This window comes from Lutra lutra, chromosome 10 (genome assembly GCF_902655055.1).
Source record: "Lutra lutra chromosome 10, mLutLut1.2, whole genome shotgun sequence".
NCBI classification, from domain to species: domain Eukaryota; kingdom Metazoa; phylum Chordata; class Mammalia; order Carnivora; family Mustelidae; genus Lutra; species Lutra lutra.
The window spans coordinates 109159068-109184521 of record NC_062287.1 but is presented as its reverse complement, the minus strand read 5'-3'; the positions used below and the strand labels follow the sequence as shown (position 1 = coordinate 109184521).

At 55.9% G+C, this 25454-nt stretch overlaps 1 protein-coding gene and 1 long non-coding RNA gene across 3 annotated transcripts; one reads left to right on the top strand and one right to left on the bottom strand.

The window, feature by feature from the left end:
- Positions 1-926: 926 nt before the first annotated feature.
- Positions 927-2878, top strand: LOC125079124 (uncharacterized). The gene is made up of 3 exons (XR_007121046.1): positions 927-1914; positions 2332-2530; positions 2651-2878. It is a non-coding gene; the product is annotated as an uncharacterized LOC125079124 (long non-coding RNA).
- SYT12 (synaptotagmin 12) lies at positions 2877-25454 on the bottom strand. Of its 2 annotated transcripts, XM_047692537.1 has the most exons (8): positions 25169-25454; positions 18991-19050; positions 15286-15479; positions 12759-13151; positions 9410-9625; positions 8646-8766; positions 7616-7749; positions 2877-6216 (listed from the first exon to the last, which is right to left on the bottom strand). In XM_047692537.1, the coding sequence occupies exons 2-8, from the start codon at positions 19022-19024 to the stop codon at positions 6043-6045; spliced, it is 1266 nt and encodes a 421-aa protein (XP_047548493.1). In that variant the 5' UTR covers positions 19025-19050; positions 25169-25454; the 3' UTR covers positions 2877-6042. The 2 variants fall into 2 exon arrangements, with proteins under 2 accessions (XP_047548493.1, XP_047548494.1); XM_047692538.1 differs by lacking the exon at positions 15286-15479 and having other exon boundaries at positions 25169-25451.

Here is a 25454-nt window from a genome sequence, read left to right as displayed (position 1 = left end):
TTCCCCAGGGCTCTGGAATCAGCGCCCACCACGGTCCTCCCTCCAGATATGTAAGGCCAGGCGGGAAGGGGATGAGCCGGGCATACCCTTATGGGTCAGTTCCCGGCACTGCCAGCCTGGCCTGCCCTGCCCCAGCCAGCACCAGGAAGTTTCCATGCAGGTAGGTCAGTGACCATCTGCTCACCTCTGGGAGGGCATCATCTAAAGAAAGTGAAGGAACCTTCCACCAACAAAGTGATGAGAGCAGGGTCTGGTGCATGGTTGGTCCATGTGTTAGTGATCCTTACTACTTAACCAATACTGATGCCTAAGGGCCTGGGGACCCTGAACCCTTCAAGATGAAGTCCCTATCTTGAGAAGCTAACGTCTAGAATGGGAGACAGGTAGGGCATTGGTGTGGTGGGAGCTACAACAGAAGTGGGGACAGGCAGCGGGACAGAAGTAGGGAAGAGAGGCTGGCTCTTTACCTGGGGGGGGGGGATCAGAAAACCCTTCTGAGGAGAGGGGCCAGAGTCTTGAAGAAAAAGTGAGACAGTCAAATGGGCGGGGGTGGGGGGTGGGGGAAGGTGGTCCAAACTGAGGGAAGCCCAGGCAAAGTATGGAGGTGAGAGAGGGCGTACTTTGAGGGGGTGCTGTGGTCCTTCTCTGTGATGGAAGGTGAGGTCGGGTTGGGGAGCTGGTGCCAGGAGAGGCTGACGTTCTAACAGGGCTTGGATAGCAGAGCATTTTGGGTGCCGGGAATAAATACAGAACTGAAGTGAATTGAAATCCTTTGAAAATGGGCACAAGGTTCTCCCCAGGTCCTGGACTGAGTGTTTTCAGTGGAGCTCAAAGGAATAGACAGTAGAATCTTTGGGTTCCCCACGCAGGTCATGACGTCATCCCACGTGGAGTTCGAAGCTGGGCAGGTGGAAAAGCACCCTCAATCCGCGTTGAGGTCCTCACTGTGGACCAAAGTCCTGTGGACCACAGTCCTCACTGTGGACCAAAGAGACGGCTGGGGCAGGAGTCACTGTCCCCACTGCAAAGAGGCAGAGCCCAGACCCCTGACTCAAGCTCAGCCAGGGCCACAGTCCGCAGGAGGAATGGAGCCTCATCTGGATGGCGGGAGCATCTCGTGACATCCCCACCCTTCAGATGCTCTTTCCTCCCCGAAACTGCCAAAGGGCTGAGCAATGACTTGGCGCTGAGCTGGGTGTGTATAGCCACCGAGCAGGGCTCCCCGCCCCAAGGAGTGGTGGGAGGGGCCCCATCCTCCAACGATCAGCTGTCAGCTTTGTCATCCTCTGTTCTCTCCACTGCTGCTGTCATCAGGCCTTGGGTGACAGGCTAGGAGGCAGGTGGGGCCAGACTGGCGGTGGAGGGAGCTGAGAGTCAGGCAGAGGCGTTTGGCCTTGGTTGCTATAGGGATAATCATTATAATGACATCCTTGACGTATGTCATGCCTTACAGTTTCACTGAACATTTCCGAGAATAACAGCGCCCATTAATGGCTAGCTCACTGTGTGCCAGCTCTGTCCCCCAGCAGGTGGGAATTGTTAGCCCCATTTTACAGATGAGGAACCCTGGGCAGGGGGCAGAGAGGTTAAATTCTTGCCTAAGACCCGCAGCTAGGAAGAGGCAGAACTTGAGTTTGAACCCAGGTCTGGCCACACAGCAGGGCTCTCTCCTGACATCACACCTCGTATGTATTATTTCCTTCAGCCGCGAGACTCTGTTGTGAGCCCAGCAAGTGATCTGCTTCCTTCGTTCTACTGGGAGCTGAGGCTCAGGACAGTAGGTCCGATTGACTGCCTGGCTGGACAAAGAGGGCAAAGGAAGGGAAATGGAGCAGGGACTAGAGGAAGGAAGGTTGGTTGACTCAAAAGAATAGACAAACCAAAGAAACGAAAAAGGGATAAACGACCGCCCAGGTGAGATTACAGTGCGCGACCCAATGGTAGGGGCAGCAGGCAGGGGACCGCCCTCCTGCTTCCATCCGCTCCAAGGACCCCTGGCCTTGGCCCCTTGGCCACATCATAGACCCCCCCGACCCTACCCTCCCCAAGCCTGGGAGTCCCCTGCTGCCCCAGCCGGGTCTCTGCTGCCGCCGTGTGGCTGCTCTTCTCCCTGCACCATTCCCACAGAGGCTTGCCAGGTGGCTGGGAGCTCCTGGCTTGGGTGGTGGGGTGCTCATGAGTAGCTGACAGATGGGGGAAGTGGGTGCAGGGGGTGGAGTGGAACTTCAGAGGTCCAGTCATGCCCCTTGGAGTGGCTTGGCAGGCTACACAGGCCCTTTGCTCCTCATGCTTCCCTATGTGCCCTCCCCCTCCCTTTTATCTCGAAACCAGGTCCCAGGAGGTCTGTCTTTGGCCAGAACCCTTCCACCCAAAGCCCGGACCTCTTGTTTACAGAGCATCTCCTGAGTCCTGGACACTTGGCATGTATCGCTTTATTCCCTCCTGTTACGTATAATTCTTATCCTCCTTTGACAAGTAATGAAACTGAGGCCCAGAGAGGACAGATGATTTGCCCAAGATCCCACAGCTGGTGAGTGGGTGAGCTGGGATTCTAACCCAGGCATTTGGGGCTGCTACGCATGGAATTCCTGAAAGTCAGAGGTGTGGGGGGCCTTTAGAGGCCTTCCTGACCAACACATTTATTCTTCAGGCAGGGAAACTGAAGCTCTCAAGAGGAAGGGACCTGTCGCATAGTGAGAAAGCTGCAGGCCCAGTCTGCGGCAGATGGAGCCCAGAAGAACCTTTTCTCCCATTTCCGTCTGTCTGGGCTCCGTCAGATCCATTCCACTCCAGCCACCATTTAACTGGATGGAGCTCAGGGCTGGGAATGCAGGCCTCCTGTCCTCGCCTCCTCTCTCCGACCTGTCATTATGGATCCTGGTGGGTGGAGTGAGAAGGTTGATAATGGGGTGGGAGGGGCAGAGAGCGAGGGGGCCCTGTGGCCCAGTCTCAGGTTTATTTAGCCTTTCGGGTTGTCACTTTGGGCATCTGCAGGCATAGACGGCTGGGGCAGGAGAGAGGAAGCAAAGGTCTGAGCGGCTGTGGGGCTGTGGGCTCTGACCCAGCCCGGGACCCTCTGTGGCTCCTCACTGCCAACCCGACCAGGACCTTTGGCTTTACCCTGGAGCCATAAAACCTCCCCAGCTCAGCCTCATCTGGCCTCTCCAGCCTCAGGTGTCACAAAGGACACCAAGGAGTTCCCATGCCCAGAGGCCCCTCTCCCTCCTCCATTTGCATGGTCTTCCCCACACTGCCAGGCTAGTGCTCCTGCTTCCATCTCCTCCAGGAAGCCCTTCCCTACCCTCCCACTCCTATCTCACCGGTGTCCTTTGTCTGTCCAGTGTTGGTGGGAGACGTGGGGGGAGGTCCACAGAAGCCTGCACAGTCGGGCTCTGTGGGAGGCAGGCCTCCTCGGGGCTACTGGTAATTCCGACCTAGATCATCCTTTTATCCTTGGTATGATCTTCTAGGGCAGGGGAGAGACTAGAGCAGCCTGGGAGAGTCGGGGAAGGGGGCAGTGTGGCCTGGGGGTTAAGAGCATGAACTTTGGAACGAGACAGCCGGAGCTTGAATCCCAGCTTTGAGACTTTCTGGGGCTGTGTGATCTTGGACTAGTTACCTAACTTCTTTAAGCTTCCATTTCCGGTTCTTCAAAACGGGTTGATAACTGAACCTCCCCTAGGATAGCGAGGGTTACAGGGTGGCCCGCTGGCACCTGCACTCACTGAACGTGTGCGACCCTTCTCCCCTCTAAGCCTTTCTTTTGGGTCCCTTGTCCTCAGCCTCCCCCAAATTTGCTCTAGCAAGGTTGACTAATTGGCCTCAATTTTTGCCCACTCCTGCCCTTTTGTGTCTTGTTCCCTGTTCCAGAAATGCTTTTTGGGCCTTGTCCTACCTTTTTCAACCCTATGGTTCTTTCCCTGAAGATGGCTCAGAGACACCACCAGGAAGCCCTCCGTGGTATTCCCTACTGCCATCCTCCCTGCCAGGCCTGGCTTAGGGCCCCTTATTAGAGCCTCCCAAGCAGTCCGATGGCATTACTTCTTGTGCTAGACTCCCAGCCAGACAGAGGCCTCCTTCCCTTCTGGGTACTCAGCAGCAGGGCAGTCTGCTCAGAGTAACCCACACAGAGACCCAAGTCCCCATTCCTGGAGTAGAGACAAAGGTGATTTGGGGCCGAGCAAGGCTCCCTGGAAGCCCCCTCCTTCCTGCCCCAGCTTTATTTTGGTTCTAGAATCATTCCAGTCAGCAGACTCGGTCCCCACCGTGCCCGTCCTGGGTCCACAGTCCACATTTCATGCAGTTAGAGGGAGGGAAAGAGGGGGAAGAGAAGGTGGGTGTAAAGGCTGCCCTGGGGCAGAAACGGTCTGGGTCTCCCCGGCTGCAGAGGCTCCCCAGCTGCAGAGGCTCCTCCGCTGTGCCCCTGACCTCCGTAGCGGGCCATGCAGACCTTCCGGTGCCAGCCACAGGGCTGGGCCCACAGTTCTGCCTCCAGTCCCATGACTGGGCTCTCCCAGAGGCACTGGGGGTGACAGGTTGGGCCTAGGTCTCCATAGCTCACCAGGGCCTGTGGCAACCCGAGAGCCCCTGCGTTGACCTGTGGGTGGCCCCGGGGAGCGGATGCTGCTGCAGGCCACCCTCCCCACCCCCACCCCTCAGCTGCCTGCTTCTCACGCACAGGGGCTGCCGCAGCCAGTGACAGCTGGAGAGTGTGCGCTCTCCTCCTCCAGCTGGGGTGGGTGGTAGCCGAAGCCCTGGTGGGGGGCCAAACAGTCCAGCCCCTTTTTTTCTGGTCAGGATCCCTCCAGGGGCCAATCACACAACAGGGCTCCTCAGGCCATTAGGCTGGACACTCCAGAAGCCACGACGTGCTTGGAGTCTGCCCCTGCTCACGGCTCTCCTCTCTCCCCTCCAGTTTTCTCCAGATGGAGGAAGGCTCCCTGCTCTCCTAACTAACTCCTTGCCTAAGAATCTCAGGGTTCGCTTCTGGAACTTGACCTAGGACCCCCAGTGCCCCTCCTTCCCAGTCTGGCATTCAAACCCTTCCTTCTCACCCCCCCGCCAATCTGGATGCCCCTTGACTTCCCCTCCCTGCCTCTGCTCAGGCCACCCCTTTCCTCCCACCCCTGCAGTCTGTCTTCTGGCCCCACTACCCACTGGCTACCCACAGGCTGAGGCATCTCTCTTCCCAATAGGGCCTGGCCTGGAAGTATAGAGCCAATGCCTAATCCAGTGGAGACCAAACGCAGGGACCTGGCTCTGGGCCTCTCAGGATCTCTGGGCCTTGCCAGGGTTATGGATGGAGGGAGCAGATTTCATGGAGCGTGATTCCGGAGTCAGCCTGGTCTCCTGGTCACTTCTCCTGCCCAGAGAAAGGTCGTTGTGTCCACTCCAGTAGGCTGAGGACAGTTAGTGACAGGGAAGTTCCTGTCCCTGCCTTGCTAGGGCTGGCTGCCTGCATGGGACACACTCTGTTCTTTTCCTGCCCCTCAGGGCATGGCTCCCATCCTGTCCTCGCAGCCCCCAGAGCTCTGCCATGGTGGCATTCAGCACTGAGCAGAACCCCAGGACAGGGGAGTCTTGTCTTCCGGACATCCTAAGGGCCGTGTCCTCTTCATGTCATGTCTGTGGTATCTAGCACAGCATCTGGCCCCCAAGACTCACGCGTTTCCCCGTACCTGACCCCACTTAGCACTGGTCTCCCAGCAGGGTGGGATGTGGAGAGCCCTGAGAGACCAAGCCCCAATGCCCCAGGCCGAGGAACAGGGGGATCTCAAAGTGGGAGCACAATGAACCAGTGCCAGGCTGCCTTCCATGGGTCATGGCCCAGCCCCAGCAGGCCCTCTGTGGGAGAAAACCTTGGGTCCCTAGACACCTGGCCAGGCCCGCTTCTCCACTGCAGTCTGGACAGAAGGACCAAAATGGCTCATGGGGGCTCTGGCAGGGGACCCCAACATTCATGGCTCCCGCTGGACTAGGGAGGGGCATTAGAGCTGAGCATGGGCCAGGCTCAGTGCCCACCCCGGCCCGTCGTGCCAGCTGCTAGTTTCGCCGAACAGGGTGCCACATGGACACGGGCCTACGCAGAGTGGCCAGCATCTGGTTCCAGTGCGTGGTGCCCATGCCACTGGCAGACGGCCCAATGATGACATGGCCCACGTTGTCCCCTCGGCCGTCGCTGCTGCTCTCAGCCACTGTCACACGGAGAGACAGGTCCTGGGGAGGAAGTGACATGGGTGCTAGGAGCAGGGGGCCAGGTGTGACTCCCTGAATCCTTACCCCGGATCTGCGTAGCCCCCAGGCTTCTGTTCCTATCTCCCTACACAGCGGCGGCGCTGGACTCCCAGGTTCAAATGCCAGCCTCCCCACGAGCCTTGCTATGTGACCTTGGGCAGTGAATTGCGCTCTTCCTACCTTAGTTCCCCGTCTGGGAAATGGTAATTCTATTAGTTCCTACCTGTTCTGGGGGGAAAAAAAGGTTAAAATGTGTCAAGTGCTTAGAACAGCCTGCACACGGAGCATTTTAGATGTCTCATTATTCTTAATATAATCACATGTTGGACTCAGAGCTGAGGAAGGAAAAGAATGTGCTTGAGATCAAAGTGGTTGAGCTTGAAACTAAAACCCAGCCTGACCTCCTTCCTTCTCCTCCTCCTCGTGTTCCTCCTTCCCCACCTTCCCTCCTGGTCCTGAGAGGTCTCCCGCCCTTGGAGGCTGTGGAATAGGGACACTGCGGCCACTGGGGGTGGGAGAAGAGGGGGGCAGGTGGACAGTCTGTCCTATGAGGGTGGCAGGAAGGCAACACCGGTGCCAACCAGTGATGCTGGGATGTTTGCCTGCCTTGGGGACTCTGGGAGTGAGGCCGATTTCTGGGCTTTCAAATTCAGGGTGGGTGTCAGAGTTGGCGGGTTCCCACAGCCCCATGGATAAGGGGCAGGTTTCGGCTCAAGGCACAAAAGGCCATTCTCACTGTCAGGGATGCCCAGGGACAGAAGGACAGAGTGAGGGGAGGTGGTAAGCTCCCCATCCTCTGAGGCATGCCAGCAGGGCCACTGGTGAGGCACAGGCCATATTCTCTGTAACCCCCCAGGTTTGGTCTGTGGTATCTGTACTGGGGCGGGGTGGGGGTGGTCTCCCTGGATCACATGACCTTCTGAAAGCCACGGAAGTGTGGGCGGGGCTGAGCAGGGCCTCTGCTGGTAGCCTCCAGAGAGTTAGGGCCAGCACTGTGGGCCCTTGGCTTAGCCCTGGCTCATCTCCAAGGCCTTTGTTGCTCCTACCGGAAACTGTCTTAGCTTAGCTCTCCCCTCCTGCAAAAGCCTCCCCTGACCACCAAAGTCTGGCATGCTCTTGGAGGATTAAGATTGTCTGGGGACCTTCTGCCTGTCCCTTGTGAGCACCAAGGAAGCAGCGCCTGCGTCCCCAGCACCCACCATAGGGCCGGTAGCTGGTGGGTGCTCCATAAATGCCTCACCACTAGAAAGGTGAGGGCATGAGGCAAACCATTGGCATCTGCAGGAGCCCTGAGATGCAAGGTCGGTGTGGCTGGAGTGGCCCCAGAGTCCCCGGGGTGACCAGGCCTGGGCTCTCACACCTGAGCCAGTCCCCCCCTCACCTGGAGCACGATGGCTGGCACCGAGAAGATCATGGCTTCGTTGAACACCGGGTTGGGGTCATCCCTCTTCACAGCCGTCTTCTTTTTGCTCATCTTCCTCCCATCCTGAAGCAGGTACACCTTGACAAAGGGGTCTGTGGGCGAGCGAGAGGTGGGGGTCAGGGCCACACTCCCTTGGCATAGGCCGGCCCAGTCCTAGTGGCCCACTGGCTCCACACAGCCAAACCTTCACGGCTGCTACCATCCCCTGCCATCCTGCCATTGGGCCTTTAGTTCTTTCCTATTTTACAGATGAGAAAACTGAGGCTCGTGCATGAGTCAGGAAAAGAGCCGGGCTTGGGGCTCAGGCAGCCCGCCTCCCAGCCCCCGCACGCGCTCCCCGCCCATGGCGCTCGGCATACTCCGCAGACCCACCACTTCTCATTCTATAATGAGCACAGACGTCAGCCCTGAGTCACCCTGTACCCGTTCTGTGGAGCCTGACTTTGAAATAACAAGTCACTCACTGCTTGTCACCCTTCACCCATTGGGTGTCCTTGCTGTACCCGCCTGGACCCTGGATTCCCCCTCCCCTCCAGCTCCCAGCAGGTCGGGCTCCAGACCCCCCAGCCCTCTGTTTCCAGTTCTGTTCCCGCAGACGGTGGGAGGCAGCAGGTCCTGCCCGGCACCCAAACCATCCTGGGGGCCCTGGGTCCTGTCTGGGATCTAGGACGCAGCCCAGCTCCTCATGAATTCTAGTTCTGGAAAGTGGGCATCCACCTTGGTTTCTTCCCCATGCCCCAGCCTCCTGCTCAGACCCCCGTCTGCCCCTCACGGGGGTTCCCTGCCACCCTCGCTGCGCTCAGCCTTCCGCAGCCAGACTGCTTTCCCCGCTGTGCACAGCTCCTGAGCTCAGCCAACACCAGGGGGTGGAGGGGCCAGGCGCTGTACCCCCACACCTGCTGATGCTCCCGGGGGCCCCCTGCTTAGCAGGGGGGCCACCGCTCCCACCAGCCCACACGAAGGAGCCGGGCAGCCGGCCAGGCCTTACCTGCTGTGGTCTTGTCATTGGTCCAGATGAGATTTTTGGCTTTCACCACCACGACCGTGAGGCGCTCAGCTGTTGGGAGGTAGCTCAGGGACAGCAAGATCTCACCCACAGCATCAGCAGCCTGGAGGACATGTGAGTGACTTGAGGGGCCCAGGGCAAGGCAGAAGCTTCCTTCTCCGCTGAGAACTTGTTGCTCCTGCCCTTCCACCAGGTACTGGGCCAGTGGGATTGAGAAAGGGACCCCAGTCCCGCATCCCATGAAGGGTGCACCATCCCTCCCTCGCACAGGGGGTGGGCCCTGCCTTGGAAGGAGGGCCAGGGGCACCTGTCAAATGTGGCCACCCAATGCAGGTAGAGTCCCTCCTTCCAGCCCATGGAAAACGTTCCATGGAGTAGCACACAGAGGTCCCGGCGGACCAGGACGGGTAGACCATTTACTTGAGTAACAGTGATGGTCCCCAAGCCGTCCTACGCTTATAAAGGTAAACCGCAGCTCGGCCTCTGTCTGCATGATCCCCTTTAGCACCAGAGCACCTCCCCAGCAGAAACCCTCTAAGGAAGAGAGTGTCTGAAGGTTTGGTGGCTGGCGCAGTGAACAGCAGTGAGAGCATCTTCATTTCATGCAGTAAACAGAGTATTCCTGAATGCGGCACAGGCCTCTTTCTCTCATCCCCTAAAGAACGGCGGGGTGGGGGCTGTTATGGACGGCGGGGTCTCCCCGCGGCAAGAGGCATGTGTGACCCTCTCTCCATGGGCGGACTGACCTTGTTCTGGTCCTGGAGGTAGAGCCAGCCGCTGAAGGGCTGCAGGGGGAGGTCGAGGACAGAGAGCTTCAGCTCAACCACGCCCGTGCTGACCTTCCGCTCGTCTTCATCGATGCCAAACACAGAAAACCGCAGGCTCTTCTCCTCCAGGGCGGCAGGGTCCAGGGGGATGGAGAACTTCTCATCAAAGAAGATGGAGTAGGCATTCCTCTGGATCTGCAGAGAGAAAGGGACACGGGGAAGGGGTGGCAGTCAGGGGCCTGTGAAGCCATGGTGGGGAGAGAGCACCGGACAGAGAGTCCAGAGGCCTGGGCAAGCGCCCTGGCTCTGCTGCGCACCACCCCCCTGCCCAGCCTCAATGCCAATTCATCCTTTGGGGGTTTAGCCCTGAGGACTTTTTTTTAAGGTGGGCTCCATGCCCACCGTGGGGCTTGAACTCATGACCCTGAGATTAAGAGTCTTGTGCTCTACCAACTGAGCTAGTCAGGCACCCCAGCCTTGGGATTTAAAGGCCCCCGTCTTCCTCTCTGTGGTGGCCAATCTGGTAGCCTGGCATTCGAAGCTTCCATAATCGGACACCAACGAATTCCCACACTCAGTGCCCATGGCTCCATAAAACCCTTGTGATGTTTGCTGAACTGGTCTCCTCTCTCTTATACCAGTTCAGCTCTGGGCTGAGGTGTGCAGTAAGTACAGAAAATCGTGGAGCTGAGAACCACGGGCTGATGTCCCAGCCCTTCAGAGCCTGGCCCCGGATGGCCTGAACATTGTGGGATGGATGGATGGATAGGTGGATGGGTGAATGGATGGAGTCACGAGGTGAGGCTGGGCAGACTCTGCTTCCAAGACCAGTCCTGCCTGGTGGGTGCCTTTGGCCTCCTCCCAGGAAGCCGTGGGCAGGCCCCCTGGAAAGGTGCCCTAGCGGGCACAGCTCCCCTGTCCATTGGGGGCTGCCTTAGTCACTGCCTGGCAATATTCAGGGAGGAGCTCTCATCCCTGGAAACTTGCCTGAAGCTGGGGGGTTGCCCAGCCTGGGGGCAGCCACCTACTTGCTAGGACTGGCTGGGTTGCAATGCTGAGAAGCCTGCCTTCTCGGGAATAAATCCGCCAACAGCTCCGGGTGCACTGAAGCATACTCTTTGGTCCCTGCCTGGGTTGTGGGAAGGTTCCTTTGCCACTGCTCCCTGGGAGCCACGTTCCCCAGCCAGTTCCCTGCTTGAGGATCTTCACGGACTCCTTCCCCGTGGGATAAAGTCCACCCCTGATCTTGACCTTGGCCTCCAGGCTCTTCATGATCTCCCTCCTCCTGCCAAATGAGCCACTTTGCTGTCCCCTGCCTGCAGGGGCTCGGGTTCCCTGACCATGCATTCTCTGTGTGTTGTGCTTTATGAGCACATGGGGGGAGGAAAATGGGAACTCCAGGGCCAAGTCCTGGATCTCCGGCTCACTTGCTGGCATAGTGTTGGGCAAAGCACTCTCTTGAACCTCTTCATCTGTAAGATGCCCTTGGTCCATCCCACTGGGGCTAATGAGAGAGTCACAGATGTAGGGACTCGGTGAACCAGATTCTCAGCACACATCAGGCTGTGGTGGTTCCTATCCACCAATGTCCCCCCTCAAGGAAGGTATCCGGAACCACCCAGGATCTTCTAGACAGTCCAGGTCATCGGCAGCCTGGATCCAGGCTCAGCAGGGACACTCCATGGTCCTGAGGTACAATCTATTGTATCCCCTCCTCAAGGATTACAGTCCCCATTTGAGAGATGGGGAAACTGTGTCACAGAGAGCTTACATGACTTATCCAAGGTCATGCTGCTAGGAAGTGGAAAACTGCTATTGGAACCAGACAGTGAGCTTTTAGGGTCCTGCTCCTCACCATCCACTGGACGGCCTCTCTTGGGTCCCACGCATACTGGGCTGTGGTCAGGGACCCGGAGTGGGGGGGGCAGCGTGGGGGTGGGAGAGGGATGACAGTGTCCACCACAGAGGGACAGTCAACTTCAGCGTGGTAAGAGTGACTGGACACAGGCAGGTTTCTGAGGAGTCAGAAACCACTTGGTCCTGCAAGCCCGCAGGTTCCTCCTACTCCAGTTAGAGGCCATGGGGCGTCTACCTTGCCCACCTCAGAGGACTCCCAGCCATGGCGTCTGGAGCCTTTTACCCCTAATCCAGCCTGGAGGGGAGTGTGTCTCATGAAGGCTTGGCTCCCTCCTGGCCAAACAGAGGGGACCCTTGAAAGATAGCCTGGTGTGGGAGGGTGCTGAGTGTCTCCCCCCACTCTCCCCACCCTGTTCTCGACCCCAGGAACTGACCTCTATGGGTTGATCGACAGGATCCCTTAGCTTCTGGCTCCTGGTGGAGTCAGACAGGGGAAGTCACTCAAGGGAAATCAGAGGTCAGAGGTGGGGGTGCTTATTCCCTAGGTCCTTCTCTGCAATACTGCTGTGGTCTGACCATGTGTGTCCCTTGACCAAAGGGCACAGAGCCTATCAACGTGGCCCCTCCACATGCCTTTCTTCCTTTGGGGCCAGTAGTCTCCCCATCCCCTTATCCCTTCAGAAGAGGGAGCCACTCTATCTTTGAGGTCGTCCTATACCCCACCCACACCATTGTTTTGTGTGTGTGTGTGTTTTAAAGATTTATTTATTTATTTTAGGGAACGGGGGCAGGGAGGAAGACAGAGGCGCAGAGGAAGAGAGAGAGACAGAATCCTAAGCAGACTCCCCACTGAGTGTGGAGCCTGACACGGGGCTCGATTCCACGACCCTGAGATCATGACCTGAGCCTAAATCAAAAGTCGGAAGCGGGGCGCCTGGGTGGCTCAGTTGGTTGAGCGACTGCCTTCGGCTCAGGTCATGATCCTGGAGTCCCGGGATCGAGTCCCACATCAGGCTTCCAGCTCCACGGGGAGTCTGCTTCTCCCTCTGACCTCCTCGCTCATGCTCTCTCTCACTGTCTCTCTCTTCTCTCAAATAAATAAATAAATAAATAATGTTTAAAAAAAAAAAAGTCGGAAGCTTAACCAACTTAGCCCCCCAAGCGCCCCTCCCCCCCCCCGATCGTTAACAGTCCTGTTATTGAGCTCTCCACAAATGAGCCAACTTGAACATGTCATCCCTCTTCTGCCAGGACCCTAAGCTGACCCAGGGGACAGGAGCGGAAACGGACAATTACCACACACTGGGCCGCTGGGGTAGGACTGCCGAGAACCACGCCTGGTCCTCAGGTCCTTCAGCTCTGGGATTAGCATCTAAAGCTGCCCTGTGGCACCTTCCTCACATCCAGCCTGGCCCTGCAGACCCGCCTGCCCGGGGAGGACCTCCGAGAGCCCAGATAGCACCCCACTTACCCGGGAGATGCCCACGATCTGCTCGTCGGGCAGCAGGCTAACTCGCATGAAGCAGGACTCGAAGCCGGCTTCTTCCCGCTCCAGGAGGTCCTTGCCCTGCAGCACGGCCACGTGGAGGGTGTGCGAGGCCGTGTCGTAGTCCATCCTCACCTCCACCTGGCCCAGTGTGAAGTCCTGCCCGAAGGTGTTGCTCACGGAGGAGATGGAGTTCAGCGAGTCAGCCGACTGCGACTTGTGGAGGGTCCCGTAGGGGGCCAGGTCCAGCTCCCGGCCCATCAGCTCCAGCGGTCCCAGCTCGCTGATGCTCTCAAAGGTGTCCTCAATGCTGAGGCTGCCTTTGCGGCTGGGTGGTCCCCGCGTGCTGGCCCGTGGGGCATTCCAGGCAGGCACTCTCTGGGGGTGAGAAAAAGGGACACGGGAGCCTCACAAATGCAAAGGCATGGTCTTGTGAGCCTGGTCTATTCGAGGCACCTCTAGTTCCCCTTTTGCAGGAACGATGCATGCCTTAGTCAGGTGTTTTTAAAGATTTACTTACTTATTTGAGGGTGGAGAGAAAGAGAGAGAGAGAGAGAAGAGCACAAGCAGGGGGAGGAGCAGAGGGAGAGAACATCCACGGAGACCCCCACTGAACATGGGGCCTGGTGCGGGGCTCGATCTCACAACCCATGCGATCAGGACCTGAGTCCGATGCTCAACCGACTGAGCCCCCCAGATGCCCCAGGAAGGTCCTGGCTTAATGCTCTTTTGTGTCACTCCGTTTTCTTTCCCTAACCACGAGGAAGAAAGCTTTTTCTCAAAATGTTTAGTGATGCAGACTGAGTTCTGTACATAAAGATGTTCACTGCAGTGATGTTTATGAAAAGCGAAAGTAGTTCGCAATCTAAGTTTCCAGCACAAGGGCAAGGGGTAAGAATACTAGGGCAGAGCCGTTCACCAGATGATCGAGCAGCCTCAAAGGATGTTTACCAAAATGTCTACAAAAGGGGAAGTCTTCCAAGTTGGGTAACGTTCGCCCTAATATTCAAAATTTTCTTTTCTCTAAATTGACCTTGGGATTTGAGAACCCAAAAGCCTTTGTGCCATCAGCATCGCCCAAGCGGCTGCACAGTCTTCATTACCATAATTTTTAACGGGCCCCCAACCTGTCATTGAGTGGATAGCTGTGATTTACTTCACTGTCCTCCACTGCTGGACATTTACGTTGTTGCTTATTTTTCACGAAGAGAGATAACGCAGCATCAAATAGCTTTCTTAAAATCCTAGCTCAGAGGACACGGTCCTTTTGCAAGCAGTTGATCTATGTGGCCAAAATGCTTTTTGGAAAAGTTGTGCCAAGGTACAGTACCCCCCAGCAGAATGGGAGATAGTCCCCTCGCACCCCAAATGAATGAGTGTGCAGGGCCCCTATCCGGTAACAGATTCTGGCTGTGTCTCTGGAACTCGACATGATGTTAGAAAAATTCTCTGCCAAGTGTCTAATGATGAAACATTCAGCAATATACACTGAGAGCCCTAAAAAATGTTTGTCCTCCCTGACACAGGAATTCCACATCTGGGCGTCCGCTCAAAGTACAGAATCCCAAACGAAGACCAAGTTTTATATGTAAAATATTCACTGCATTATTTATAATGGCACTTAGGAAATCATGGCACATACATAAAAAGGAACCTGAACCGGCCATTAAAATGATGTTTACGGGGCCCCTGGGTGGCTTAGCTGGTTAAGCATCCGACTCTCGGTTTCGGCTCAGGTCATGATCTCAGGGTCGTGCGGAGTCTGCTTAAGACTCTCTCTCTCCATCTGCCCCTCCCCCCTGCTCTCTCTCTCTAAAATAAATTAATAAATCTTTTAAAAAATGATGGTTTATGACGGGGGCTCAACAATATAGGAAAATGTTTTAGCTGTGAGATAAAAAGAGCAGGGTATAAAATTTTATGTAGAAATGACACCCATTGTATAAAAACTATGCATGGAAAAAAGACTGGAGGGTAGATTAAAAGTACTGGAATGAAATCAAAATGTTAGTGGTTAAAATACAGCTCACAGTTATTTGGCCCTGGGTGGTAGCATGTGGAGAGAGGTTTTCTTATTTGTATTTTCCTGTAGTTTTCACAGGATGGTTTTTATTTTATTTTATTATTTTATTTTTTTAAAAAGATTTATTTATTTATTCGACAGAGGGAGAGAGAGACAGAGTGCACAGCAAGGGGCTCAGCAGGCAGAGAGAGAGGGAGAAGCAGGCTCCCCACTGCGCAGGGAACCCGATATGGGGCTCGATCCAGGGATCATGACCTGAGCACAACGCAGATGCCCAACCGACTGAGCCACCCAGGTGCCCCACACAGGATGGTTTTTAAAATTGAAAGCATTCATTCCCTCACTAAGTGTCCGCTGGTTTCGCACCACTGGGCTGTGGTGGAGACACGGAGTGGGACAAGGGTCGCTGGTCACCGGAGGAAGTTAACCAGGAGAGAACAAGGGACTGGGGAGGGAGGGGATGCCATCTTGAGAGAGCGGAAACCTCACCTTCTGCTTGGCCTCTGCGTAGGTCTCCCCGTACTTCTGTTGAAGGTACCTGTAGTCATAGTTTGGGAACGGGGAGGGGCTGGGGAAGCTCCCCGATGTCCAGAGCTTCCACAGGCTCACAGCTGCAATTCCCAGCAGTGCCAGGGCCCCAGCAGTGTAGACACCCACCTCCCAGCCAGGGGGGCTCTTGATGACTGCAAGGTAAGGGCAGCCTCTCATTAGTAGGCTCTGGGGTTCCCCAGTGCTTACAGACTCCCACCCAAGGAGCAGGGAGTTCAGCACTGACTTCCTTATTCACTGCACAAATATTTACTGAGCCGCTACTATGCACCAGGCTCCATGCAGAGTGCTAGGGGATCCAGGATTGAATAAGACATATGTACGCTGTGATTTCTGCTTCCATCTCCTTTTCTACAAAAGCATCCATTTCTACCGGAACAGGATGGCGGTGGGGACTAGCTTGGCTAGATCAGATGAAGAGCTGTGAACGATGGTTAAACATTCCCTAGGCTTTGAACAAATAGGGTTAATTTTCCCCCTTTTGAGTTCTCTGACCTTACAGCCTTCAAAAGACCTCTTGCCGCCAGGTAATCAAAGCCACCTTTTGAGGTCTGAGGGAAGAGGGAAAGGGTTTGGGGAAAAGAAGAAATTACCCCATTTTTGCCTCACCGTCATGTAGAACAACCCAATGTCTATCAATTGATAGATGGATAAATAAAATCTCCATCCATGCAACATACTATAATGTGGCAACACAAAGGTTTTTGGTTGCAACATACACCTTGCAACATACATGACCCATGAAAATGTCATGCTAAGCGAAAGAAGCCAGTCACCAAAAAACACATGTTGTAGGATTCTATTTACATGAAATGTCTAGAATAGGTAAATGCCTACAGACAGAAAGTTGGTTAGTGATTGTCTAGGGGGACAAGGGGGCAATGCAGAATACAGGGTTGCTTTGGAGAATGATAAGCAGATTCTCAAAGTTGAAAGTGTTGATGGGTATAAAATATGTCAAATCCACTGAATTGTACGTCTTAAGCCGGTAAATTGTATGTGAATCTTATCTCAATAAAGTTCTTATAAAAAAAAAAAAAAGGCTCAGCCAGGAGTGAGATGTAGCTTTCCGGCTGTGCAGGGCTTGGGGACAAATCCAGACACTTAATGCTCTCTCTCCGCTGATAAGTAAACAACTTTCCCTATCTGAGCCTCACTGGCCCCAGACATAGTAACAAACCGCCCCTCACCAGTGTTGGGTGAGCTCTCACCTATCAGAAGTGACCTTCTGCCGGCAAACGTAATTCTCTGCACCATTATAAGGACTGCTTCTATGCTCAGTTCAAATGGGGAAACTGAGGTGCACAAAGGATAAAGAAATTGCCCAAGGTCACAGAGCCAGGAGGGGGTGGTCCTGGGATTTCAACTCTGCCAGCCAGACTTGAGAGCAAGCAGGAGTCACCATGGCCCCACCCAGCCTCCACCCAGCACAGCTCCGAAGCAGCAAGGCGAAAAGAGTTGGGGAGGGCATTTCATGTGTGGAGATTCATCACTGCAACGTCTGTTGAGCACCTACTGTGTGCGAACACTCTGGAGGGAGTCAGCCCCAGGCTCAGTCCCTGTCCTTAAGTAGCTCACAGTCTAGGGATGAGATAAGTAGGCAAATAAATAGACAAAAAAAAGAGTGATGAGGACAATCCAGAAGGGCTTCCTGGAGGAAAGACATCCAGGCTGAGATACAAGGGAGGAGCAAGAAATGTGCCAGGCCAAGGCGCCAGGGACTGGGAGTTTAGGACAAGAAGAGGAGAGGGTGTCCAAAGCCAGAAGCATTCAGAGTGTCCAGTGGGGGAGAGAGAGTGGGGCATTTGGGGCTGGGGATATCCTTGCTACCCCTTCCCTGAAGCCAGGCTGTCCCGTGCTGCCACACAGCAGCAGCAGTCCGGCTGGCAGTGGAGGCCTCAGCCTACCCCTGCTCTCCTGAGACCCACCAACTCTAGCCAGAAGCCATAACACCAACGCACTCCGGAGAAGAGCAGGGCCAGCCTGTAGCCCCGGCATTTATCCAGCACGCACATCCTGTGAGCTCCCGACCTCCACCTGCTAGAGGAGGAGAGCTGAGGCTGGGAGAGGCTGAGAGCCTGCCCAGCCACCGGCCAAAGGCCCTGGGGTAGGAAACACAGAGCCTCACCAGTCTGAGCTGGAGCCTTCCCACCCAGAGAATGGAGATGACCACCCCGCCGCCTGCCGCCCCCCCCCCCCCCCCCCCCCCCCCACCGCAAGCATACGGTCCCGCCCTGGGGAATTTATCTTGCGGAGAAAAAATCCCAGGAAGTTTTATATCTGGTGTGAATCATCGAGGCTGTATTTATAACCGCAGAAAACTGGAAACAGCTTGCCGGGGTCACTGGGGCCAGGTGGTGCTAACTAGGGAGGGAAATACCACTGGCCTTTGAGAATGGAAGTCATTAGGATGTCACTGTGGCAAAGCAGGAAGATGTGTCATGCATTGCCAGAAGAAAAAAAGATGAATTCACGACATGGTCCAACCACACAGTTTTGACGTAAACATCACACGGCCTATGGACAAGGGCTGGGCGGGACCAGGGACAGATGAGAGGGGCGGGAGATCAGGATGGAGGAGCTGTGAGCAAACCCGGAGTTCTGACCTCTATTGACAGCACATCATTTGTGGGCTAACCAAAACCACAACAGAGATCTACAGAGGGCCCCAGGCGAGCCCTGCAGAGCCAGGAAAGTTCTGGGAGTCTGGTGAATAAGGGATGGCCTAGGAATGGGCCTGATGAACTGGAGAGTGAGGGCACACGTGAGGAGCTCTGGCCCGGGATGCTCCAGGGATGGCTCCCAGCAGGGCCAGTGGTTGTGGGGGCGGGCGAGCAGGTGGGCACTGAAGTCTGAGGTCCCTGTGGATGATGGGCAAGGCCACGTGCACAGCAGAGCCAGGCTCCCCTGAGAGGGAGGATCCCGGGGTGGCTGAGGGCCTGAAGCCAGAGTCCTGGTTGGCAGAAAGGGGGGCAGGAGAGGAACAGCCCCAGGACGGTGACGCAAAATGATGCCTATTAATGCGAATTTATTTATTCATTTTATTGCCTGCCAGCCTCAGGGGTATGGGGAGAATTCCCAAGGGAAGCGAGCACTCTGCTGGGACCAGAAATGAGGAGGAGGCAGCAGCGGCGGAGTGGCAGATAATAAAAGCTTCCTTGACTGTCGACTATTTGCCAGGCCCCTGTCCAGCACTTGTTTGTAGATTAGCCACTGAGACCCCAGGAGATGAAGGGCCGAGGAGGTGTTGGTGGCCTGCCAGTCTGGAGCTAGATCTGCCTCGGGGACATCCCACTGGTCTCGAGGGCTTAGCCAGGTGGAGGCAGGGAAGGACTCTGGGCAAAGGGAAGGGCATATGCAAAGATCTGAGTTGGCACTAAGCTCGGTTACTGAATCTTCCCAGCAGTCCTTGAGGGAGGCCTCACGTCCCCCATTTTGCAGATGAGTAAGTAGAAGCCCAGAGAGGTTTTTGTCACTCGTCCAAGGCCATGCCAGGTCCTAGCCCAGTGTCCCCAAGGCTGTGTGACCTTGGGTAAGTCCCTCTCCTTACTGCTAAAATAGGGCCATTACTGGCATCCCACTGACACCCCCACCCCGGGCCTTATGGGAAGGCCCGGTGAGGTGACAGCTTCTGCTGGGACTCACCGCTCAGGTGGTATTCAGCCACGTCCATGGCCATGGTGATGCCTGCTGCAGCAGCCGGGCCTGCAAGGGGAAAGACAGTCAGCAGAGGGGGCTTTGGAGGGCCACCAACCTGAACCCTATGCCTTGACCTCCCTGATGCCCATGGGCCTGTCTGGAGCTCACATTCACCTGTGAGGAGAGCTCAGCCAAAGGTAGGCTTTTAAATGGCATTTTCATTTTTTTTTAATTTAATTTTTAAAATTTTATTTATAAAAAAGATGTTATTTATTTATTTTCACAAGAGAGAGCATGCATGAGCTAGGGGTGGGGGGTGGGGAGAAGGGGCAGAGGGAGAAGCAAGCTCCCTGCTCAATCCCAGGAGCAGGGATAGAACGACCTGGGAACGAGCCAAAGGTAAATGCTTAATCCAGTCACCTATTAAATGGCATTTTAAAAAAATGGTGTTTAGGGTGCCTGGGTGGCTTAGTGGGTTAAAGCCTCTGCCTTTGGCTCAGGTCATGATCCCGGAGTCCTGGGATCAAGCCCCGCATCAGGCTCCCTGCTCAGCGGGGAGCCTGCTTCCCGCCCCCTCTCTCTCTGCTTGTCTCTCTGCCTACTTGTGACTTCTCCTTCTGTCAAATAAATAAATAAAATCTTTTTTAAAAAATGGCGTTTAAAGCTCTTTCCAACCAAAAATGCAAGATGCCCAGTGACATTTGAATTTGATTCATTTTAGTATAAGTATGTACCAAATATTGTATGGGACATACTTATACTAAAAAAAAAAATTATTCATTGTTTATCTGAAACTCAAAATTTCCTGGGTATCCTGCATTTATATTCACTAAATCTGGCACCGCTACCTCATTTCCATCCTACCAACCCCATCCAACCAACATCCTACCTGCAACTGTTCTCTGATTCTTTGCTACTTATAGCGTGGGCTTTTAGGGTGTTTGCTAAGGCTTACTTCAAAAGCTTTTGTTTCCACTGGAAAGGCAAGGCTGCATTTCTGCAATATTCTATTATCAGTCCTTTCACTGCTCAGGATGGTTTCCTCCCCACCCCACCCTCCAATTCCAAGTTTTATGAATGCTGAAGGTCTGAATCAGTTGTTCTAGAAAGGTCTGGGAGTCATACAAGCCATTACCTGAAACCCAGTGACTGCTCAAAATTTTATTACTGCTCTTGCTGAGAAGTACTTTTGTCTCACAGACATGAGCTAAAGGAATGGACAAGGGAGGCTGGGATAACCCTATCGGCCTCAGCTCTAAGGGCCACGGGAAGACAGGACAGCCCCGCCCCCGCAGAGGTGGCTGCAAACAGGTCAGGGTGTTGGCTCGCCTCCCCCCCACCCCACCAAAGGCCGCTGTTTTTTCTGTTCCCGCAGGAATGCCAACCTAGCACTGCTGGATCTTCTGGCTTTTCATGACTTTATTTTATTTTATAAAATATTTTATTTTTAAGTAATCTCTACGCCCAATGTCGGGCTCGAACTTATAACCCTGGGATCTAGAGCTGCAGACTCTACTGGCTGAGACAGCCAGGGGCCCCAATCTCCAGGCATTTTATTTTATTCTATCTATCTATCTATCTTCTGGCTTTTTCAAGAAAAGCCAGGTAGGGGCGCCTGGGTGGCTCAGTGGGTTGAAGCCTCTGCCTTCGGCTCCGGTCAGGATCCTGGGATCCAGCCCCGCATCGGGCTCTCTGCTCAGCAGGGAGCCTGCTTTCCTCTCTCTCTCTGCCTGCCTCTCTGTCTACTTGTGATCTCTGTCTGTCAAATAAATAAATGAAATCTTAAAAAAGAAAGAAAGAAAAGCCAGATACCTGGATCTTTTCTTGATTTTTTAAATGTTGTAACCAATTCACAAAAAAATGTGAACGCTGTTCAGCCACAGGGTAAAAGGCTCCCAGGCTGTGGCTTGGCTACCCTCTTTGCAACCCCTGGAAGGATTCTGTGGGTTCCCTTGGGGATTGGAGTCTAATCAGAAGGTAAGCATTTTCTTGAATCCTGGGGTTCTCCCCAGTCTGTGGCTCTACAGCCCAGAAGTCTGGTTCGGACGGGGTTATCCAGCACATGGGGGAGTGCCAGAAGCCCCAGGGCAGGAGGCCTGGAGAAACAGGGCAGGACAGAGCCCTGGGGCAAAGCTCTGTCAGGTGCGGGGACAGCTCCTTGCTCCCAGCTCTGCCGATGGTGATCCAGTGAGAGGTGGGTCTTTCACGGTGGTAGAAGGGAGGCTTATCCGGGAAGCCTTCACCTATGCTGACCCGAACAGGGAGCTCACTCCTGGGACCCTGGGCTGTAGACCTGGATGACAGCCTCGCTGAGCACTCCGTAGGCCCGAGAGCATGATTCTAAGCATTTTGCTTATATATTACCTCATTTAATCCTCTAACCACCCCAGGAGGTAGATACTATTATCATCTCCAGTTTGCAGAGGAAGAGTCCTGAGGCCCGAGGGGAAAATCATTTGCCCCAGACCACACGGGGCTAAGAAACCGGTCCACCCAGGCCCTCTGGCTCCATACTCCTAACCTCCGTGCCTTACTGCAGATGGCATATGGTTTCAAAACTTTCCTGAGAACGTGCAGGCCAAGCAGGTCCCTGTGGACAAGTCCAAGGTGGCCCTAGTTCCTGGCAGAACGGGGTCTGGACATACCAACACACATATGTTAAGGGGTACACACCTGTCCCAGCCTTGCTGGGAATCCAATGCCATCAGCTTTCTTTCCTGCTTACTTGGCACAAGCTGACTTCCAGAGTGAGGCTTCACGGGGATAGCCAGTGCTAGCAGCAGGCTAGCGTGGACGGGGTACACCCCCATGGCAAATACCACCTGGTATGGGACAGAACCCCGTATCTGCTGGGCCAGACTCAGAGCTGTGGAGGGGCCCCCAGCCCTCTGAGGCTGGTCCAGCTCCAAACCCCAACTATCACACTGCCCACTCTTCCCACACCCCTTGCCCGGGAGCTGTAGTTTCAGTGAACATGTGGATGATTCGAGGCACACCCAAGCCCCAAGTTTCTGCAGTGGCCCCCAGAGAGGTAGCAGAAGTCTGACTGAATCTGCCTAGACGGAGGGAGGGAAGGAGGAGAAAACTGGGCTGGGGGAGGAGGTGGGCAGCCTGAGCACAGTTCTGAATCTCAGCTCTGCCCCCTGACTAGCTCTGAGCCTCAGTCGTCCCATCTGTAAAATGGGGCTCATGACTGCCTTATCAGGGTGCTAGGGGGGCAGACTAAGAAGTGTAGTCTGGCTTGGTAAACATTAGCTGCTGTGGTTACCAGCCTGACAATCATCCCAAAGGCCCCCTAACTAAGCCCTCGTTTGAGCAGTAGAATCGTGTGGGCAGTAAGCTCGATTTACAGCTTCCCTTAAAAAATGAGGAGATCTGGGGGCTGGTGGGTCGGTCTCCCCCGACCCCTGCAAAAATGCCAAAGCTGGAATGGAGTAGGCTCTGCCCCTTGGGAGGGGGCATTTGTTCTTCAAGCCCGGCCCCTCCCATCCCTCCACTCACTTCCAGAACCTGCTGGCCCCTGGAGCGCATCTCCATTCATGGCTCTTGGATGAACAGTGAGAGGTTTAGAAAGGTTCAGGAATCTGCCCAAAGCCACACAGCCAGCAGTGGGAGAGCTGGTCCTGGGCAGCCACGCCTGCTGCCCCGTCCGGTGCCTCTTCCACTAGTAGCCACAGCCCCCAAGGACTTCACAGGTGTCTTCTCCAACACCTCCCACAAGACCCCTATGGGATATCCTATCATTAACCTCATTCCACAGAGGAGGAAGAAGAGGCTCAGAGAAGGGCAGTAAATTTGTCCAAAGTCACCCAACCAGGATGCAGGGAGCAGAGATTGAGCTAACTGTGTAGTGAGTGCCCTTCTGCATGGCTTTACTCCCTAGTGCTGGCCCCCTCGCCCCCCTCATCTCACCGACTACAGCCTCGGCAAGCAGGCTCCCACCGCTGCCTGGCTGGAGGTCCTCTGGGCAGAGGGGCTGTGGCTTCGGCCGTCTGCTGACAAGGCATGTCAGGAAGCCAGGGAAGCCTATGATAGAACTCCCCCGAGGTTCTGATACAGAGGAAATGGGCACACCAGGGATGAGCCAGAGCTGTCCCAAACTCACACCCAACCTCCTCAGATCCACATCCCCTTCCAGGCACCCTTTCCCATCCATCCATTCTACTCATTCAGGTCCCACCCCCCCCCCCCCCATCCTGAATCCAAAACTGCATGGGGCTTGCTCCCTGGAAACAGCTCTAGGTTCAAATGCAGACTTAATCAGACCTACGTGGCAGTGGCTCCCGACTGCTGCAAGCATTGGACTTCATACCTGCGAAATGCTCAGCACAGAGCCTGGGCTGGCCGAGGCTCGCGATACAGCCATGACGCTTGGCTGGATGAACGGGTCCCTGTTTTAAAGATGAGGAAGCGGGGGCCCCAGGTCACTCAGCATTTGAGTAGCGACCCTGGGACTGGTGCCAAGGTGTGATGGATCCGGGCCTGGGCTCTTGGCCCTGATGCCACCTCCTGACCAGGCCTTTCAGGGGTGGAGGTGGGTGGAAAAAAGTGTCACTGGCCTTACTGGAGTCTGACCACAGTCTAGGCCCCCTCCCGGGCTTGTTGGAGGAATGGCTTTCCAGGAATTTTGTGTCTCTCCAGGGGGAAGGGGCCCCGTGTCTCTGCTTCCCCCACCCCATTTCCTGGCTCACTGTGAGCCCACATCACATTTGTGGCTCACAAGGTGTTGCCTGTCCCCCCACCCCCACTCCTGTGGTCATCAGACATTAGGAAGGATTCCAATGTGGGCACAGGGCAGTCCTCACCTCCCAGGCTGTAAACCTCTTTAGGATCTTTAGGTTTGAAATCTTTTTCAAGTGCTTCCCTTCCTCCCGCCCCCGAAATAACCACATCCTGCTACCATCCCCCTAAAGCCTACAGAAACCGCAGGGCAGACTGGCTAGAGTGGCGGCTGCTGGCGTCTACTGGGTGCCTACTATGTGCTGAGCACTGTACCAAGGACTCGCCATGTTTTATTTCAGCAAGTCCCTCCCTGCTGCCCTCTGAGGGGTGCTACTCTGCCCATTGTACTGGTAAGAAAACTGACCCGCCAGAAATGACTTGCCCAGCGTCACCACAGCCGACAAGACGGAGAATCCAAGCTTGAACCCCAGACTGGGAACCTGCTCTCTCCCAAGCTAGGGGAAGGTTCTGGATTTCAGAGTGGGAAGGCAGGGGGCTTAGGTAGTTGTCTTGACCTTTCTCCAGACTGGCTGGGTTAACTTGGCTGGAACTCTTGTCTGCTTTGAGCCTCAGTTTCCCCATTTCTAGTAAGAAGCACAACAGCGGCTGCCCTCCTAACCTGCTCCCCTCCCTAGCTTGGAGAAGGAGCCGACATTCCTGGGTGAAGGTTTCCCAGTCGCTCTGGGTGGCCCTAATGACGGGGGAGGGGGGCACACTGTCATGCAGCCCTGGAAGAGGAATCACCAGGAGGGCTGGCTCAGGGCTCCTCCACCCACAGGCCTGGCTCCAGGTCCCCATGCTGGGCCCTACTCCCACCCCTCAGCAGCCAATTCTACAGTCGGAGGCCCTGAGACGCGGCAAGCTTCCTCTTGGCAAAGAGCAGCGGTATCAGAGGTTCCCAAGAGCCCCCACAAAGCCCCAGACTCAGGCCGTTGACACGGGACGAGGCTGAGGATCCTCTCCCGAGCTCCCCGAGCCTCCTGGCGACGCGGTGCGACCTGCCTCTCCAGATCGGAGCATTTCCTGAAGACCCAGCACCCCTGCCGCGGGAACCCCCCAGGGTATATGGGGACCCGAGAGCCGGGGACTGAGCCGGAAGAGTCGGGAGAGGGTGTGAGGTGGGGCAGGGGACAGTGGGGCCAGTCAGGACGCTGAGTGTGAAAGTGAGGGGCGCTCGCGCAGCGCGGGCGCCGGGGAGGCGTGTAAATGCCCGGGTGAGTCGCGTGTGTGCACACGCGGGACGGGCGTGCGGGCGCGATGTGATGCGCAGTGCGCGGAGTGGCCGGGCCGGGGAAGGGCTCCCGGCGCGCTCTGTGCCCGGCGTGCGTGTGCAAGCGCGGCGCGGCGCGGGTGTGCAGAGTGCGCGGAGGCCGGGGTCCGCGGCGCTGGCAGGGGGCGCCGCGTGCGTCCCCGCGCGGGACCGGATCCCGGTGGTGCGCGGGGGCGGCCGGGTGCTACTCACCCCGGCTCCACGGAGGGGCCGCCTCTCGGCTCCTGCTCGGGCTCCTGGCTCCCGGCTCCCGGTTCCCGGCTCCCGACTCCCGGCCGGCCTCCTGCAGCGCGCACGCACCCGCGCCAGGCCCGGCCGTCTCCCGCAACGCCACCCCTGCAGTGCCGCCCGGCGGCCCCTTCGGAGGAGCGCGGCGCGGGCCGGGGGCTCAGCCGGGCCGGGGCGGCGGACGGGAGCTGCGCCGCAGTCCGGGCACGCTCCCAGGAGCCCGCCGCGCGCTCCCTCGCGCTCGCCCGCC

Coding starts and splice junctions, on each gene's coding strand:
- SYT12 (XM_047692537.1), bottom strand. CDS start 19,024: ATGGCCATGGACGTGGCTGAATACCACCTGAGCG. Junction 15,480..18,990: donor GGCTGAATACCACCTGAGCG/GTGAGTCCCAGC, acceptor CTTACCTTGCAG/TCATCAAGAGCCCCCCTGGC. Junction 13,152..15,285: donor ACGCAGAGGCCAAGCAGAAG/GTGAGGTTTCCG, acceptor TCTCACCCCCAG/AGAGTGCCTGCCTGGAATGC.